Consider the following 19,013-nt stretch of genomic DNA (forward strand, 5'->3'; position numbering starts at 1 on the left):
AAAACTTTAAATAGGAATTAAGCAGAAAATACAATGAAGCATTTAAAAAGAAAATTAAACATTAAAAGGTGGTAAAACATTTAAAAAGAAAAACCTTAAAGATTTAATTGAAAAATTAAACATTGGGAAAGAAAAGGAAATTTTTCAAACAAGTCGATAAAACATTTGAAAAAACAAACATTAAAAAGACAAAACATTTCGAAATCAAATCAGACATTAGAAAAGAATAAAAGGTGAGAAAAGAGCAAAACTAAACATTTAAGAAGAATCAAACTAAAGACAAAACATTTGAAAAGACACCAGTTAGACTTTAGAAGATCAAACAGAAGAGACAATAAAATGATCAAAAGAGCAAAAACAGATAAAGGTATTAAAGTGTTTTCTAGTCTGAAATGAAAACATCAAGTTGTTTCTTCAAACATTTCCTCTTTCTATGTTCTTGGTTTGATTGTGGACAGATTTACTAAGAACTCATTTCAGAAAACTGCTTTCCAGATAAAGTGTACTAGTAGTTGAAGGCATTTATCAAACTAATGTTACCTTCTGATCTCCACAAACTTTACTGTTCCGTGAAGAGAATCAAAGTTTGTTGAGGATTTCTAAAAAACCCACAGGTGAAGGTCTGAGAAGAGCTCAGATGGATGGTCTAAATGTGAAATCAAGACTCATGGTCACAAGTTTCAAGGCTTCTGTTAACCACAAAGTTCAAACTAACAGTGAAGTACTGAGAAACTTTTAAAATTTCAGTCCTCAGACTGTCTGAAGGTTCAAACCAACAGAGAAGTACTGAGAAACTTTTAAGATTTCAGCCCTCAGACTGTCGAAAGGTTCACACTAACAGAGACCTACTCAGGAACTTAGAAGATATCAGTCCTTGGACTGTCTGAAAGTTAAATCTAACAGAGAACTACTGTGGGACTGAGAAAATTTCAGCCCTCAGATTGTGTGAAGGTTCAAACTAACAGAGAACTACTGTGGGACTTAGAAAATTTCAGCCCTCAGACTGTCTGAAAGCTCAGGTCCTGAGGACTCGGGAGGTCTGGAGGCTTGGAAAGTCTTGGAACTGAGGGTTCCACCCTCCAGCACAAAGGCTGAAGTCCAACCTCCTGAGAAAAACGGTCGAGTCGAGACTCGAGTTAAAAAAAAACTCGAAAATGACAAAAAATAGATGATAAATGCGCAAAAAAAAGAAGAATTAGTATCTGAGCGAGTAGCTCAGGGGGATAAGAAGAGAGCCTACAGACTGGAAGGTCGCAGGTTCAAGACCCGCCACCGGCCTTTTTCTTTCTTTGTCTTTGTCAGGATATTGAGAAAATTTAAGAAGTGTCTGGTCTTGAACCAGCGACCTGCAGCTCCCTAGGCAAATCCTTAACTCACTGAGCTACAGATCAGATGAAAAGACATAAATTCGTCGTCCCCTTGGCATCGTAGTTTCTGAAGTCACCACATGGGTGGAGCCAAGGCGGAGTTTGGGTGGAGTCAGGGTGGAGAGTAGGCGGGGACGTGGGTGGCGGCCTCCCCCCTCTACTCCCCCACCTTCCCCCACCGCCCACCACACCTTCCCCCGCCCGACGAGTTCTTCGAGTCTCCACGAGTTCTTCGAGTCTCCACGGGTTTTCCCGAGTTTCTGGAGTTTCCACGAGGTCGGAGGCAGAACAAGTTATCATGAAGAGATGTTGAAGTCGGTCAGGATGGACTGACTTTTTACTGCGACTAGAAGGAAGACGACTAGAAGAGCAGGTCTTTAACCAGCATCCATAAAATCCATGGAGTCGGCTCCAGAGAAATGAAGGGAGGTCAACTTTTATCAACCTCCATCCAGATGTTCAACTTCATATCTTTACTTTGACATTTTTAGCGCCACAAACCTTTAGTATCACACTTTATTATCCTTTATTAGGACTTTTATGGAATCCACCAGCAGATTTAGTTTTTGTGAGAAACTTTATCCTTGTTGTCGTGGGACTGCAGTATTTAAAACTATTCCTTCTATTTGACTTCATGTTTATTAGTTTTAGTGGAGAAAGTTATTTTAGTTGTCGATTAGTCTCTTAAAAACCAAGTAATAAATTGGATTAGTCAAGAGGTTTAAATTTCTTACTTTGTCATATTTTAAGTATGACAAAAAATATAAAAATAAAGCATCTTGAGACAATTTGACCTGTAATTTGCATTATATAAACAAAATTGAATTAAAATTGTATGTATCTTGTAATGTTGGAGTAATTCAGCCATATATGTTAGAAAACACATTTTCTTTGTCCATTAATCTGTCGTTTTCTCCAGTAATTCATTTCTTGTTTTGGTTTATAAAATGTCAAACCCAAATATATTCAGTTTACTGTCATAAAAACCAAAAAGATTTACATTCATGATGCAGGAATCGGACAGTTTTTCACTTTTTATCTTAGTTTAGTCAGAAAGACAGTTGATAACGTGTGAGTTGTTGCAGCTTGTGAGCCGTAGAAGGTTTTAATCTTTGGGGCCGAGTGTCAGAAAACATTTAGAAACCAACATCAACAAAACACTCAACAAAGATTTGAACATCATTAAAGGGAAATCCAACTTTTGCATGACAATGTCTAATTAAAGGACATTTCTTTCCAACGTAAATGTGTGATATTATATACAGTCTATGCACCGTACTGTTTGGCTCCACACTTGCTGATGACCACTTCCGGTCTCAGAAAATGAAAAAACTGACCTTTTTTCGTTTCTGTCTCTTACTGATTTTACTTTTTTATTATTCTAAATATAAAATGAAAATCAAAGCATTTTTAAAATTTCGTATATCCCTTTTTGACCATGAAAAGGAAAAACAGCTTGTATTTCATTTATTTTTGTATTTTAAAATGAAAATCAAGTAACCACTCGTTTTTGTTTTTCAATACGTTTCAGAATGGAAAATCCAATTGCCAAAACATACACGGACCGTCCATATATAATTGAGGGGCTTTTGAAGTCAATGGGATATAGCTTGCATATATTTTTAGTTTAGACATACTAAGACTTTTTTCACACATTTTGGACAACACACTAAACCATGACGTTTTTTCATATTTTGGACGACATACTAAACTATGACCTTCCATGTCTTAATGTTTCTATTTGCCAGATTCGTCCTTAGATGAGTCACCGTTCACAAGCCTTTACGTTATTAAAATTAGACACAAGTTCTGCAATCGTGTCTTAAGAATATCCCCATGGAATATATCAGAAGTGGCCTGATTGCAAAATTGAATTCCTACTTTGCACTTCATTCACTTTGAATTACTGAACCAAGAGCTGCAATTTGGGAATCAGGCTAATTCAGAAGTGCTTCTATATCAGACACTGTATTACCTGTGTTGTGAGTGTTGACTCCAAGATACAGCAATTTACCTGAAGTTGGAAGAAAGGAGCAAAGATTTGTGACTAAATTACAGTAACATCCAGTGCTAGTATAGTTAATTATACTGTGCCTGCATGCAACATCAAAAGATAATCAATAGTAAAGACGATTTTAACAGAAAAGGCAGTTTGCAATCCGTCTTTATTCCTAAAATTAAAAGCATGAAACTAGATTTGGACATACGTAAAGCATTTATGAAACAACGAAGATATTTTATTTAACATTTTCTCAGTGGGAACATTTAGAGGAAAACAGACAAAAGGAATAATCACCACTTTTTTGCTCTCTCCCAAAAGCCTTGCCTGAGCACAAATCACTCATCGCTGTTGTCTGAATCCATCGCTACCTTTTCATTTAAACATTAAAGCACTTGTGGCATAACAGTTAAAAACACTTGCATTTTCATTTAATCATATAATTGAATAAAGTGCACTCTCAGAGAAACAGAAAAACAGTGGCAATAACCAAAATATTTTACGCACTAGTTCATTCCATGTTTGCATATCTGCAAAAGCCATCTGCAACAAAGGCGAGATATGTTCTGTGCACTTGGCATTTCTTAGTGCCATTGCATTTCAGATGAACATGACAATGTCAAAGCATGTGCGAAAACTGGGTGAGCTACCATATGGCATGGAGTAGCCCTGCGACTTCAAATCATCTGACCCACTTTTGTTTTAATTTACCCCCATTCCACCATTTTCACATATTTAGTAGTCTTCGTCGAGGTCGTCGTCCAGGTCAGAAAACTCAATCGACGGCCTGTTGTCTCGTGTCTCCTCGTCACTTTCCCCATTGGGAACTGCAACCCAGAGATGTCAAGTCAGATTGTGTCGCCACATAAGAAGAAATTTTTAAAAATACATGACTGAGTTTGCTGCAAAGCATACAAACGCTGGTAGCTTTAAAGGTCCCATATTGTGCTATTTTTAGCAAATAAATTAAAATCTCATATCTGGGTCAATATAAAACTGCTAGACTTTTTGTAACATAGTTGACATGTTTGCTGTTTTCAGGCTTAAAATCAACATGGCCGCCTATAACCAAACACCACATGGATTTTTTAATTTTTTTTTTCACTTTCAATAAAAATGCATGCAAGATGTATCCCGTGGACTTGAAAAGTCCCTCAGTTATATACTGACCCATCTCACAGTACCACACCAATGATTCATGTTCCTGCTCTGAACAAGCTGTTTCAGTCTGTAGGCGTAAATGCTGTTGATCTGCTTCTGTCCACGCTAACTACAGGAAAGAAACTGTGTCTTCTCTGCTTGGTGGTTGACAGATTGAGGAAACAGTCGACCAGACGGTAGCAAACAGACCAAAACATTCTGTCTCTTCTAACTTTCTCTCTCGCAGATCATTTTACATATAGATGTAGCTAAATTCATGGAGCAGACGTGGTCTCTAACTAGTGTGGGTTGGGAGTTTGCCAGAGGGCACTGCAGTTATTTAAAAAAACAAAGTGCATTTTAGAGGTGCAATGCAGCAGCTTGAAGATGGTTCCGATGTGACTGCTGGTTGACATGTAGTCTTAACTGGTTACAATTCAGTCACAATTTCATACTTATATCATTGTCTATGAATATGTAAATGAGAAAATCTTTTGGGGATTTTAGCTGTACTGAAATACAGTATATTTGAGCAGAGAGAGAGATAAACAAATGTGAAGTGCTGACAGGCTGAGTACCACAGTAACCCAACTAGTCCTTGTTTATTTGTTTCAAATTGGTCTTGAAAGATCTGAAGATTTCTTGCTTTCCCTCAGCATTAAGTTTTCCATGTATCTCTGAGATGTGAGCATAAAATCAAAACAAATGGTAATATTAGTCACCATTAGCAGCAGAACATGCTAACAGTAAATATTTTCCTATTGTTGTGGGGACACTGCCATCAAAAATAAAAGTAATTCACAAGGTCTTCAATTCCTGAGATACTGGAAGTGTTCTTGTGCTTGCTTTTGCAGCCCACCACAGAATTTTTGCCGTGCTTTGCTTATGGATGAGATATTTTAGAGTTAGCAGAAGCTGCTCTATGAATAAATAAACCTGGTGAACTGGCGAAGACGGCTGCTCATTCAGAATAGCTCACTTCAGAAGCAGCAGGATGACAGGGGGCAGGATTATGCTAATTTTTAGCTGACAACTATTGTTTGTCCAGTTTCTACGTAGAAAGACTGGAAACTTCGAAGTCCACTTATAGTTGGGGCTAGAAGTAAGGCAATAGTAAGGGTCTTCATATTTTACACCTCCAAGTCTCTGACACATACAAAAGACAATAAAAATGCATTTCCACCATATGAGACCTTTAAACAAAATGACTACAGGTGACAGATGACTGGCAGAAAGCAGGAACAGAGAAGGATTGACCAACATACTTTCAAGATTGTCCATGTGTTCATGAAGAATTCTCACCAGGTTGAATAACTGGGTGAGAAAGGGGAGATTTGCCTCTTTTCAAGGTTTGAAGTCTACCACAATTCAACACTTAAACATTTTTAAATTGTGTAAGTTAGAGTGCATAAACGAGAATCCACTGACTAGAAAAACAGTTAGTGTTTTATACTATAATGTGAAACGCAACAACGTAAAAAAAATGTCTCTTTCAGACAACAGTAAGACAAAAAAATCAGCACGAAGGGTAAATGTGCATCTGAATGTGGGAGTTTTCTCACCCCGGCTGCATCGACCGCTCCAAGGACATCAGAGAACCTTTGCTCACAGAAATGCAGCAGAACCACCAGGTAGAGGCCGCTGCTGATGAACTCATCATATTCTGACTGTGAAGCAAGAAAAGCTTTTTTGTTATACTTGCACAGCCACATTTATCCTATATTTCCCACTCATGCAACTATAAGATGGAACTGCAACAGTTCAGTAATTAACTGAAATTAAACTGGTCAGACATCACCTCATTATGTCTTATGTACTTAAATGTGTCAGCAAATATAAAGGCAAGTTCCTTAATATTTATTTTTACTGAAGTGTTATAGGAACTGTACTGTACTAAACTCACTTGCACATGTGTCCTGTATAACGCCTGAATGTCAAAGTTGTCAATGTTCAAACGCAGCTTCTCCTTACAGAGTTCACATGTTGTGATGGCCTCAAGGTTTGTGCCTGACAGAAAAAACAAGAGAGTAAATTTAAAGAAAGGGGACTCTGGTGATGGGATGCGGTACTAGGTAACAGCTGCAGCCACATGACAAGCCTGTGTTTACCTGAGCCAATTTTGGAGCGAAGCCACCTCTTGATGCATTCCTGGTGGACGTACTGCAGACTGCCTGTACAGCGGCATGGCTGAATCAGGGGGTTGGAGGAAGATTCCTCTCCCATCTGGCAGATTCGACACAGGTCCCCTTCTTCCTCATCAGAATCCTCCAGCAGCAGCCTACAGCGGGAAAAGGGGATGATTAGTTCTACTCATGATATAGTTCTTTTTTGGATTTTACACCTCCCGTTTCACGTGTTAAAACTTTTATTGAGCAGCTTCATTATTTATTAGGTGAAACCTAAAAACACCTTTTGATAAAATGCAAAGCAAGAGACACAATTAGCAGTTTTTAAAATGGCTGAAATTGAACTGAAAAATACACACGACAGAAAATCAATCTGGACAGCAATCAAGCACAAAACAAGAAGTACGAGATGCATTTTGTGTGGGACATCAAACGACATTACCTCTCTTTGATCTTGCGCAGCTTCTCTTGATCCCTACTGGAAATGGTCTTTTCCTTCTGGCCATCCAGCTGGCTCTCAACGCCTCCCAATGGACCCATAGAAACCGAAATGTTTTCATACACTCCGACTCTGCGACGCGGTGAATATTCTAACGAGGCATCTTCCAGGTCAGGTAACTTTTCATCCTCAAGTCTGCAAGCGCGACCTGCACCAAAAGCCTCTAAACCAACTGCTCCTTCCTCCTCATCATCTTCCTCCTCTTCGTCGTCGTCATCATCTTCATCATCATCATCATCCTGTGATGCTTTAAGCTCAAGATCATCCCACCTTCTCAGTAAATGCTGTGGACGGCTGTAGCCTTCTTCTAAGCCGGAAGCTGAGTGAGTGCTCCCTTCCCTAGCGTGTCTTCTGAGGCGAATGAGGAGGGGAGGACAGCGGCCCCGGAGGGAGGAAGAAAGCCAGGAAGAGCTGCTTCCTCCCCCGCTGCTGCTGCTGCTGCTGCTGTTACTACTGCTAATGCCAGGCTCCCTCCATGATGCCAATCTGGCCTGTCTAGGCAAGCCACTACGATAGCCATCGCTGTTGCTTTCCTGGATGGGCGTGAGGTCTGCTCTGTGATTCCTGAAGCTATCCAGGGTTGTCTCTGAAGCTACAGTGTCAGGGTCCACAGCAGACATCCTGGCTCCCTCGTCGCTGTCCACAGACTCTCCACCAGTTGATGGAGTGTCATCGTCCAGGGAGCGGACACTGGAAGATCCACTGGAGTCTTGGCTGGAACGCCGTGAAAAGAGACGGGACAAAAGTCGACGTGTGGAGCGCCGACCATCTGACTCCCCACCTTCAGGAGCCGGCCTTGGAGGGAGTGTGGCGTCTGGTCTGGTAAGGGGAGTGGGGTGCCAGGGGGTGTGAGTGGAGTAAGAGGAGGAGACATCTGAGGAGGAATCAAGGTTTCCTCTTTGTTCCTGAGATGAGTGGAGAGTGGATGAGCCGTTCAAGAAACGGTTTGTGGTTCTACTGCTATAGTCACGGACCAGAGGAGAAGTCTGGTGAGTGGCGGATGATGAGAGGTGGCGATTCAAGGAGCTTTCTCTAGCAGCAGAAGAGGAGGAGTAGGAGGGAGAGTAGGTAGTTTCTTTCGGCCGAGCTCCCTGTGCATAAGTGGAGGTCACCCTGTCTGTCTGGTCTGAAATGAGCGAGAAGGGTAGTTTGTAAAACTGACCTGTGTTTTTTTCAATTCATTTCAACAGATTGTTTTTTTATGTGCATGTATGAAAAACACAAAATATGCCTACACAATGACGAAACCAGTCCAGGAGTCCTGACTCTTCTTTCTCCCAAACCTGAGAGACTGGGCTCAGTCTTCATCTCTTGCTCTCTCCTGGAAAACAGCGGCTTTGAGGAGGAAGATGATGACCGTGAGAGTAAACGGCAAGAGCTCCACGATGAATCAAGCAAGTCATTCTGTTTTTCATCTGTACCTGTTGGGAAAAATAAAAGACAAACAGGTTTGCACCACTCCTTAACCAAACACGTTTAAGATTACAATGAAATTACAGAATATGATTTGACTAGATCTCAGTCGGGCTGCACAGTGGGTTGGTGGTTAGCAATTTCGTCTTGCAGCTAGAAGATCCCCGCATCGTGTCCTAACCTTCCCAGGGTCTTTCTGTCTTTCTGCATGGAGTTTACATGTTCTCCCTGTGCATGTGTGGATTTTCTCTGAGTACTCTGGCTTCTTCCCACAGTCCAAAAACATGCTCAGGTTAATTGGTAACTCTAAATTGTCTATAGGATTGTGATTGCGCCTCTATATGTCGCCCTGCGATAGACTGGTGACCTGTCCAGGGTGTCCCCCGCCTTTGCCCTAAGTCAGCTGGGATAGACTCCAGCCCCCCTGTGACCCTAATGAGGACTACGCGGTGTATCGATGATAGTCTAGTTTAGCTTATCAGTACATTACAGAGTATTCCACCATTAGTTCACAAGGCAAAGACATTGTAAGTACATCGAATCTTTTTGTTTTATGATAACAAATTACTTATGAGTTCAGACATTTCTGTTAGTACCCATGGTTGTATGACACATCTCTCCATATAAATACACATAAATAGAATGAAGTCATATCTACATTTTCAAAGGATTTCCTAAACCACCTGCTGCAGTGAATCCCTGTTTATACAAAGTTATTTTTAACTGCATGGAGCTTTAGATGTTCCCCAGAAGATTATTTTTTCCCCCCAATGATGGGGCAATGCAAGGACTGGCAAACAGAATTTCAAACAGCTGATCTTGAAGTACAACTACTGGAGTACTGGTAACAAAATTAAAGCAACCCCTACACCCAAAGTTTAATAAGTAAAAAATTTTCCCTAAAAGGAAACGCACTGGTGCATCAGTGATGCTAAAGCTAATGATAATCAAGCACCCACGTTACCACAGATTTGTTGTCAACACAACTTTGTTAACAAGAGCACAGATGTTTCTTATGCGGTGTAGTTCCTCTAACTGCACTTAAAGCCAAATACCACTTGTAACCCCAGATGACAGAATACTTAACAGCCACCATTTTCTCTGTATGTACATGAATTAATGATCACAGACTGTCAGTGTGATCTGCTGCCCTGGCATTTCACATTATACGTATTAGCTTCTACTGCTAATGAGTGAGCAATACCGTGAAAAGAGCAACAATCTGAATCTGGAGCCTCCTGCAGCAGGCGACTCAACTAAAATGAGGAACTATAATGTTAAGCTCAAGTCAGGTGGTGGGGGTGCGCTCTGGAGAAACTGTATGCAGTGTGAAGTAGCATCAGATCTTCACACCATCCTCCCACATCAGAACAATAGCATACAGGTTAAAAAAAAAAAAAATACTGGGTACATGACCCTTTGGCCAACAGTTTCTCCTCATGACCTTGACAAGTCTGGTATTATGTACCTCTGCCACTGCTAAGCCCATTACTGGAATAGGTGGATCCTGTAAGTGAAGTGCTGGCCGTTCTTGAGTATAGTCCTCTGTTGCTGTATGACAGTTTGGCCCTTTTAGAATCGCCATCATCACTGGCGTTCAACAGACCTGAGCGCATCCCCAACCTCCCCTCAGAATCAGTCTAGGAAAATGAAGGCAGACATCAAAAAATAAATTCATATTTCAGTTACATCATTCAGCAATATTCCTAGAAACCTCTAAACCCTAAAATGTTTCAGAAAATACACTGAATCAGGCTGATATTTTGCCTGCTGTAAACAAATGACACAGAACAGCTTCAGTACCAGTTTGCTCCTGCTGCTGAGAGAGGATTCGGCCCACGGGCGGTCATAGGATCTGCTGGAGGGTGTCAAAGAGGGTAATTTCCAGCTGGTGGAGCGACTGTCAGAGCTGCTGTAGTCCCTTGATGAACTCAGGAGACGAGAATTCTTTAAAAACAGCAAAGTTGCCAAGAGTCAGTACCTATACCCAAGCATTACATCCCATGCTCTGGCAGCATGGATACAAACATGAAGGTGATGCAATACGTACAATACATTGCTGCCAACCATTTTACACTTGGTAGCTGTAATATGCAGGAAAAAAAAACAACTTAGCAATACACAGAAAAAGAACAAGACCATCAGCTGGTCCTAACAAGAATGTGAACAGGTTTTAATATACTGTATAATAATAAATGTGTAAAGGAAGAACAGGTTTTCAGCAGGTTGGTGTGTCACGCAAGAAAGTGAACATGTGAATGTGTGTTTGTTTTATAACAGTCTGTAACTGCAGAAAGCTAACTGATGTGAAAACATTTCTGCACACACCTTTTTATTCTTGTGAACATTATCATTTGGGTTTATAGTAAGTGGTCATATAACTAAGGTTAGAAGAAACAAGTAGATTATTTTCAGAGGATGCCTTGAACCGGAGGTCCATCTTAACACATCGATAATACATAAATAAATAATAGAATCTTGTGTGATGGGTCTAAGCCCCTGCTTGGACTCTTCTGGAAAAAACAGGAACAACCTGACCAGGCCCACGCCAACAGTAACACTATCTTTTGGAGATGGGCTTTGACGAGCTGCAGAACTGAAATACACACAACATGTGCCAAGGAATCTAGGCTGTCCTATAAAAAGACCTCCAAAGTGTCTGCAGTAGTCAGCTACTGTATCATGCTCCAAAGGGAACCTGTAAGAAAAGAGCTTGTGTGAATGCCCTCTCTGGAATACACGAGAGAGGCAGATTACCAAGGCCCCTTCAAGCAGGATAGTGACACGGATTAAGTGCAGTTGTGGTGCAGAAACCTACACTTTTAGGGCATTCTGTGTAAACTTTGTAAATCCAGGCTGAAGTAGTGGAATCTAAAGCTCATCTGCAATTACAGCTTTAAGAAAACAACAACACAAAAACAAATGTGCATTAAAATAAACTAAGCAAGCATGAATCTAAAGTGAAACTAGGAACACTACATACAAGACACCAACATTGGTGCAGTCCATTTGTATCATACATGCAGTGAGTAAATTCACTGAGGACGGTGAGCTTATGTGTGTAAAACAGCAATGCTGTTACCTAGATTTAAGCCGTTTTTGTGCCAGTGTGCCTGAAGACAGTACCATCATCCTACCTGTTTGTCAAGTTCAGCTTTGTAAGGTGATGATGCCCTTGGAAAGCGGTCATTATTCAGCACACTCTCCCTACTGTACACCCTACTAGAGCCCAGTGATGAGGAAGGGACTGCTGAACTTGATGTGTAGGACGACCTTGAGCTGGACAGACAAAAAGGAAGTCTGCGTGACCTGGAGTCCATCACGGATTGCCTTGGACCTTGTGAAATCAAGATGAGAAATCAAAAGATGTTATTGCACAGTAAAAAGGTAACACCGGCAAGTTAACTTTCACATAAATGCAGCCGTTATTCCCCGCCCAGTGACAAGATAGGACATGAAGTCTGCACCTCACAGCACAGACTTTTAAAGGGCTTCTCAATCTGTTAAACAACAAGGCTTGGTAAGGTGGTGTGATGGCATGTCTGATTTGTTGATAGAGTACACGTGACGGCGTGTAAACACTAAAAGTTGCCACCATGCTGCTTCCTGAACTCGGTATCAAAGTCACAGTGCCTATCTTTGGGACTATGAACTCTGTTACATGAACATGACACTACCAAGGAGCAAACAGCAGCACTGTGAGCTAAGCGTCTAGGCAAGCAAGATGCTCCTTTCACATTTATGAGACACTCGTACCATTTATTATTAAGCAACATCTCTAAATCCAAACGCAGGGTGCAGAGTCACGTAAACTGCATTTCTCTGGCATTTGAGCACCAACTGATCATTAGCTGTAAGCCAAATGTCTCAGTCAACCTGTAAGAGAGTTCAGGGTTTATGACACAAGACGGTACAGTTTGAGTGACTGCCTGATAGTGATATGGATCCTTGCACTTAAGTGACAGCACCTGTGGTCAAAGATAGTCAAGCAAGCCAGCAACCTGTCAGACCAAAGTGAAGCTCAGTAAACAAGCCTCGATAACAATATTTTTAAGCATAACATGGCACTGAAACTTTGTAACCACACACAGCATGATATTTTGAAAAATCCAAATGTTTAGAAGAGTATTTTATGAGAATAAAGTTGTCAGAGGGTAACAAAGTGAAATAAATACAGTAATGGTTTTACACAGTGATGTGGTTCAGAGCTACATGAAATATAGTCCCATTGTTATGCAACTAGCTGCAAGTGTTACCTGACGCTTTCAGTTGCCAATTTATAAGGTTAACCTGCTTAAAGACCCAATACAATTCTACCTTCAGTGTGTTAATTTCTGCAAGGTGTTTTGCAGGCTGCAGATTGTAGTGCTGTTCAACTGTATTGCCCAGATTAACTCATTTATACGAGTAAGGGTCATACAATTCAACATCACCACAAACTCCAGCCTCCATAATTACCATAAACTTAAATGGACACTTCTCTAAAACCACTAAAATGAACAATAACATTTATGATGATAGAATTTATTGTAGAGCTGTAAATTAAATTTTTTAAAAAAGAACAGTTGCAACCGACGACAGGGCCTGAAAATTAACGAGCCTCAACATCCTACATTACTAACCACAACACGACCGCATGATTTGAATAAAAGTCACAGCAGGGGCCGCTAACTTTGATGGCAGACTTGGTAACGCCCTGTGTTTTTAAGGTGAGCTTCAATTACCTTCACTTCTTCGTCTTCTAACTTGCTTCTCCGAGATGCTTTGCTGTATTAATTTACCCTCCTCGCCACTAAATAATGAAGACTTCAGAGCTAACGTCTGTCAATCACCTGCTTAGCTTAGCTGACCACCGAGCTTCGGCTAACATTTAAAGCCCCCGAATTAGCATTAAGCTTCGCCTAGCCTCGGTTCCGTTAACGCTTCCTGCTCGAAACTTCACGTCACTGTTGTTTTGCCACACAAGTAACGCTAGCGGTTAATGAACCATTAGCTAATAAAACAAGACGCCGTTGTGTATGTTTATAACTGCCACGTTAGCTGTGGTTGGGTTTTAACCGCCTCTTAGCCCGTGCAAGATATGATAACGGAATAGTTCGGCTGCTGTTTAACGACTCTGTTAGCTTTAAGCTCGCTGGCTAGCTTGCCAGTAGCCGTGACATTTCATCAGCGGCGCTAAGCTAAACGCTAGCTGGCGTTGATTTCACCTTACTGTTAGTGCAAAGGGACAGATTATTAAATCAACTACACGCTGTGCTGTCAACATAAGTCCTCACCTTCGATTTTAAATCTTTGCTTCACCACGACAGGAACGATGGCGACTGTGCTGTCTGCCGTTGACGCAGAATGTTAAGTGATTTACAATGACCCAGCGGGGAGTGGTTTAGAAGATTGCTGTCAGGTGGCTGTTGGTGCATATGGTTCGTCCACGTTTTTTGAGTAAACTTTGAACAAACTAGCTTAACTCGATAAGAATAGAAACACATTTACAGTGTGACGCTTCGCTCAGCCAATACATGTTTGTGCTGTATCTAATTTGCAGAGGACACCATTAATTTTTTGCTCTCGCTAAATAATTAAAATGGTTAAAAGAAGTAATTAGTTTGACGTGAATAAGTTGTTCTCAATGCAAGCCAATTAAAGTTTATAATTGTTCTTGCAAACTGTCATGAATACAGAGGGTAAATCTTACAGAAATAGAATGCATTAAACAGAATTGCTGGATGTTAAACTTGATCATAAATTATGCTGGGTGCATGCTGCACAGTTATTGTTGCATACAGTAAATATTAGACCACCAAATTTTTAGATCACTCTTGCTTTCTTCAATTTCTTGTTCGTTTTAATGTCTCGTACCACTAAAGGTACATTTGTCTGGACAAATATAATGATAACAACAAAAATAGGTCATAAGAGTTTATTTAAGAGCTGATATCTGGCCATTTTCATGTTTTTCTTGATAATAACCAAAATCACTTCAGTCCGTCCATCAATAGCTATGGCATTGTACAAAAACAGCTTTTAGGCATTCCATGTTTTCTTTTGTCTGTTTTAGTCACATGATCCACACAGGAGTTAGTACTTGATTACATAACTATTGTTTCTGATGACAGCAGCCATGTGTCTTGGATGCTCTCCACCAGCTTCTGACATTGTTCTGCTGTCACAGCAGCCCATTCCTGTTGCACAAGTTCAAACAAGTTTGCTTTGTTTTTGGGCTTGTGGTTCTCCATTTTGATGATTTTCCACAGGTTTTCTATTGGATTTAGATCTGGTGATTGAGCAGCCAAGGCCTGGTTCCAATGTTCTGGTTCTCTATCCAGGCTTTAACTGATCTTGCCTTGTGTTAAGGGATATTGTCTTGTTGGAAAATCCAGTCATTGGAGGCAGGAAAGAGTTTTCCAGCTGATGGAAGAAAACTGTTTTTAAGAGCAGCCCTGTACATGACCTGGTTCATTTGCCCTGTTCCACCCAGACTGAAACTACCCCAGATGGTCACTGATCCACCCCCGTGTTTTACTGTAGGGGCAGACAGTCTGGTTTGTAGCTTCTCCAGGCTTCCTCCTAAACAGTAAGTTGGCTGGAGTGGGCATCAACTGAAAACTGGATTAATCCCTGAAGAGAACCTTAGGCCAATCATCAACTTTTTGCTACCTGCCTCTCACTCATGCCAATTTCCAGCAGTGCCAAGATGGCTGCCTTTGTGGCTTCACATAATTCTTTAGTTTTAGACATTATGTGAGAGCTGACAACGTCTGAGTTGTGCTACGGCTTGAATGTGCAGTCCTGCTCATGACATGAAACGGCCTCATATACCCTGGGAATACAATTAAGCTTAAGCATGTCAAATAGGACATAGCGTATTATGTAATCAGCTGCATTTTTTGTTATGTTCATTGTATTCTTCAGGTAATATACCCTTAGTAGTACCAAGCACTCAAATGAACAAGAAATTGAAGAAAACAAGTGTGGTCTAATAATTTTTCTATGACTCTATATATTTGTTTTATATCCTGTTCTAGTCTGTATGCTAAATGACAAATTGTGATATGGTGTAGTGATATAATTGAGTATATCCTGTAATAGTCTTTACTGGTGGGTGTAAATGTCCATGTGTATACCATGTGTATGTACATGTTAGGGGATAGCTTTGTGTTTAGCTATTGTCTGGTCTGGACTGTGCAGCTTGTGCAAGTTCAAACAGGGGTAGGTAGGTGTAATAAGCTTTGGCTTTGGCCTGCAGCTTTTCATAGGCCAGCACTCTGCTTCATTGCTTGTTTAAGCCCTTGGGTGCCTTATATGTCTTCAGTTGTACGTTATTATTATTTTCCGTCTGTCATTATTTTTTATAATTTATAGATCAAAATAAAACCAATCAATCAGTGGTTAAATTAAACCGCATGTCTTTGTTTTCAAGCCGAGCAAACAACACCCCCATGTGGCTTAGGGAAGAAATCAATCATATTTTCATGTTTGGAGATGAACTCCACCAACAAGTCAGTGTTGGTGGACTGTACATGAGTTATGCCAACACAAGAACACTAAATTGTCCCTCCAGTTTAGTGATCCTCTGAATTAACCAGACTACATCTGACTTAAAACATCAGTGGAAGTTTACTACTTTCTAAAAAAAAAAAGTCACAAACATAGACAGTGTAACATCAGAATTAAGGAATTTCCCCTTATAGATCTATAAAGTATGTCTATTCTATTCTATTCTATTCTATTCTATTCTATTCTATTCTATTCTATTCTATTCTATTCTATTCTATTCTATTCTATCAGAGTTTGAATACCTGAATATTTTAAGGCATAGGCAGATGAGTTGCATCACGACGATCTATGTTTATAGTCCAAGAAAAGTCCTGCTGCTTAATGTCTTAAAATGGGTTGACGTTTCTGTGCTCTCAAGAGCCAACACATATTACTGATTAACTATTAGAGGCAAAACAAGTAGATAAAATCACAACTAGTACTACAGAGGATGAATTTGCAAAAAAAATTGTTGCATAAGGCCTAAAAAAAACCAAAAATCTGGCACAATGAACAGCATTAAAGGTGCCAGCAAGTTCCCTCGGGGAAGCACTTGGATTTGTAGCATTACAACTGCAGGTTTTTGTCCTTAACTCTGGGATATTGGCTACTGAGGTAGCCAGAAATATCAGCTGGTGAGTCCAACTGGAAATAAAAGACACCCTTTGCAGCCTCAAATACTGTGTAACTAGTGAGTAAAGCACATACACTTTAAATAATGCAAGCATTATCATACTTTTGTTGCTCACTTTATACACTATGACTCTCTGATGTGTACTAATTGGGGATACTGAAGGCAACACGACGTACATGAGGGAGTTAATTTAGTAATTTATTCTCAAAAAGTCAACCTGCTGTTTGTCTGAGCTGATTTTTTTTCAGTTGCAATTATATATTACAGGCAATCGTAGGACGTGTAGTTACTCAAGTAATGTGTGTACATACAGTGTTCAGAGGCACTTACAATTATTAGCTGTGTATTTTACAGCTGCTTTTAATTTGTTGATAATACAAACAAGGCCTCAGAAAGGGAACTAAACATATGATGCAGTAATGAAATATAATACAGTGTTACAGATTAAACTTTTCTACACTATATCAAATGAAAACAAATCTGTAGGAAGAGGGTTTCTTCTGCCATTATGATTAAATAATACTTTCAATATTTAACTACATGTTGCTGATATTTACATTACATAAAGTCATAACTGTGGGACTTTTTCTTGTAATTAATTATTATTACAGCAGTGAGACCTTCTTTCCATCTTAATTTATGAAAACTGGGGCCTCTAATATATGTACAATCAGAAAAGAGGGCACGTAGCAAATTGTACAATTCATGCAATGAAATTAGAAACCACAGTATGGAAAGAAAGACAGCATAAAAACTGAGATTGAAGTGCTTAGTCTATATTTTATCTGCTGTGGTTTATTCATTAAAATGCTGAATACAGCCATTAAAACATTTAAACTGTAGCAGTTTGCCTTGAAAGTTAATGTGAAATTTGCGAATGTTTTGTGAATGTATTTTTTATTAGATTCAAGTTTTAAGTATCTGTCTTTTATAATATGTCCCCTACACACTACTCACTGGATTTAGACTAAACTGGGGCATGAGATGGATCTGAAGTGCAGCGTGGCATCCTGACATTTTCTGAGGGGAAAAAAGCAGCTGCCCCAAGAGAGACACAGTAAATTCAAGTGAAAACTTGACTTGCTTACAGCTACTTTCATGCTCTCCAGCAGTGCTAAGTAAATGCCAAATACAAAACAAGTGTCTTTTAATGAGAGTCATGGACACATCTGATAATTTAGCAACTCCTCCTGAATACAAAGGACTTGGTGCAGAGAGATAACATCATCCACAGAAAACACCGTAAACTGTCTTTGTAGGGACTACTTCTTACGGAGTAATTTTAATTTAAATAAAGCCTGTGGATTATCCAGAGTGCTGTTCTCTCTGGAAAAAAGATGATGATGATTTTTTAAATTAGATTTTTCAGTGCTGTGAGCAGCGCAAATTAAATTTCATTCACAACTGGGATGAAGGCAGATATTTCAGAGATGGATATCTCAAGTTTGAGTAAATAAATAAAGCCCAAACTATGGGAATAAGTGAAAAAATATGTTTTTTGAGGGGTGAATTTGGGGTAAATGCACCCTTTAATAGTTGCACATATCACAGTTAAACAATGCTTATTGTAAATAATTAAATACATGGATTTTTGTAGCCAAATTGTGGAGTTAGAGGCTTTAATATTTAACTAAATGTTTCTTTTAGAATATTTATGTGCATTTTTTCCTTGATTTAACAGTTGATAGGGATAAACAGAGGGAGATAGAGATCTGACATGTAATATGAAACAAAATGGCAGTCTTGATTATTTTAGTGGAGTAATATGCGCACTAAACCTATGCACATCCAGTTTTCACATTGCAAAAAAATTCAGACCAACTTATGTTCTGTTTACAAAACTACAACCATTATTCATTCTTTTACCCCTTATTTAAACTCAGAAAACATTCAGTTTAATTCAGTTTTATTTTGTATACACTACCAGGACACACCTTCTTATTCAATGCTTTTTATTTATTTGTATTATTTTCTACATTGTAGATTAATACTGAAGATTAACATTTCTTTGTTTACAACATAATTCCATATGTATTCTTTTATAGTTTTGATGTCATTAGTAGTAATCTACAATGTAGAAAATAAATAAAAACCATTGAATGAGAAGGTGTGTCTAAATTTTTGACTGGTCGTGTTCACCACCAGTCAAAAGTAGGGTTTCTATCTATAGTATAATAGCATTAAGTCCTCACCTTGCCATACAGTGTGCCTTAAAATATATACTACTAGTCAATAGTTTGGACACACCTTCCCATTTCATGGTTTTTCTTTATTTTCATGACTATGTTCATTGTAGATTCTC

At 39.5% G+C, this 19,013-nt stretch overlaps 1 protein-coding gene across 3 annotated transcripts; it reads right to left on the minus strand.

Annotated features, from left to right (window-relative positions):
- Window positions 1-3,514: 3,514 nt before the first annotated feature.
- On the minus strand, window positions 3,515-13,962 carry marchf7 (membrane-associated ring finger (C3HC4) 7). 3 transcript variants are annotated; one of them, XM_023264693.3, is made up of 11 exons: window positions 13,821-13,962; window positions 11,682-11,881; window positions 10,348-10,491; window positions 10,013-10,184; window positions 8,367-8,552; window positions 7,075-8,257; window positions 6,615-6,784; window positions 6,410-6,513; window positions 6,069-6,173; window positions 5,772-5,820; window positions 3,515-4,193 (listed from the first exon to the last, which is right to left on the minus strand). In XM_023264693.3, the coding sequence occupies exons 2-11, from the start codon at window positions 11,862-11,864 to the stop codon at window positions 4,102-4,104; spliced, it is 2,388 nt and encodes a 795-aa protein (XP_023120461.2). In that variant the 5' UTR covers window positions 11,865-11,881; window positions 13,821-13,962; the 3' UTR covers window positions 3,515-4,101. The 3 variants fall into 3 exon arrangements, with proteins under 3 accessions (XP_023120461.2, XP_023120462.2, XP_023120463.2); XM_023264694.3 differs by lacking the exon at window positions 13,821-13,962 and adding an exon at window positions 13,269-13,421; XM_023264695.3 differs by lacking the exon at window positions 5,772-5,820.
- Between the last annotated feature and the right edge of the window lie 5,051 nt (window positions 13,963-19,013).

The sequence above is a fragment of the Amphiprion ocellaris genome, chromosome 1, assembly GCF_022539595.1.
Source record: "Amphiprion ocellaris isolate individual 3 ecotype Okinawa chromosome 1, ASM2253959v1, whole genome shotgun sequence".
Classification (NCBI taxonomy): Eukaryota; Metazoa; Chordata; class Actinopteri; family Pomacentridae; genus Amphiprion; species Amphiprion ocellaris.

Excerpts from the sequence above, each read along its gene's own strand:
- marchf7 (XM_023264693.3), bottom strand. The coding sequence starts at position 11,864 with ATGGACTCCAGGTCACGCAGACTTCCTTTTTGTCTGTCCAGCTCAAGG. Across the intron at positions 10,185-10,347 it reads TCAGCAGCAGGAGCAAACTG|ACTGATTCTGAGGGGAGGTT; the intron begins GTACTGAAGCTG and ends TCATTTTCCTAG. Across the intron at positions 6,785-7,074 it reads CTGCGCAAGATCAAAGAGAG|GCTGCTGCTGGAGGATTCTG; the intron begins GTAATGTCGTTT and ends TTCCCGCTGTAG.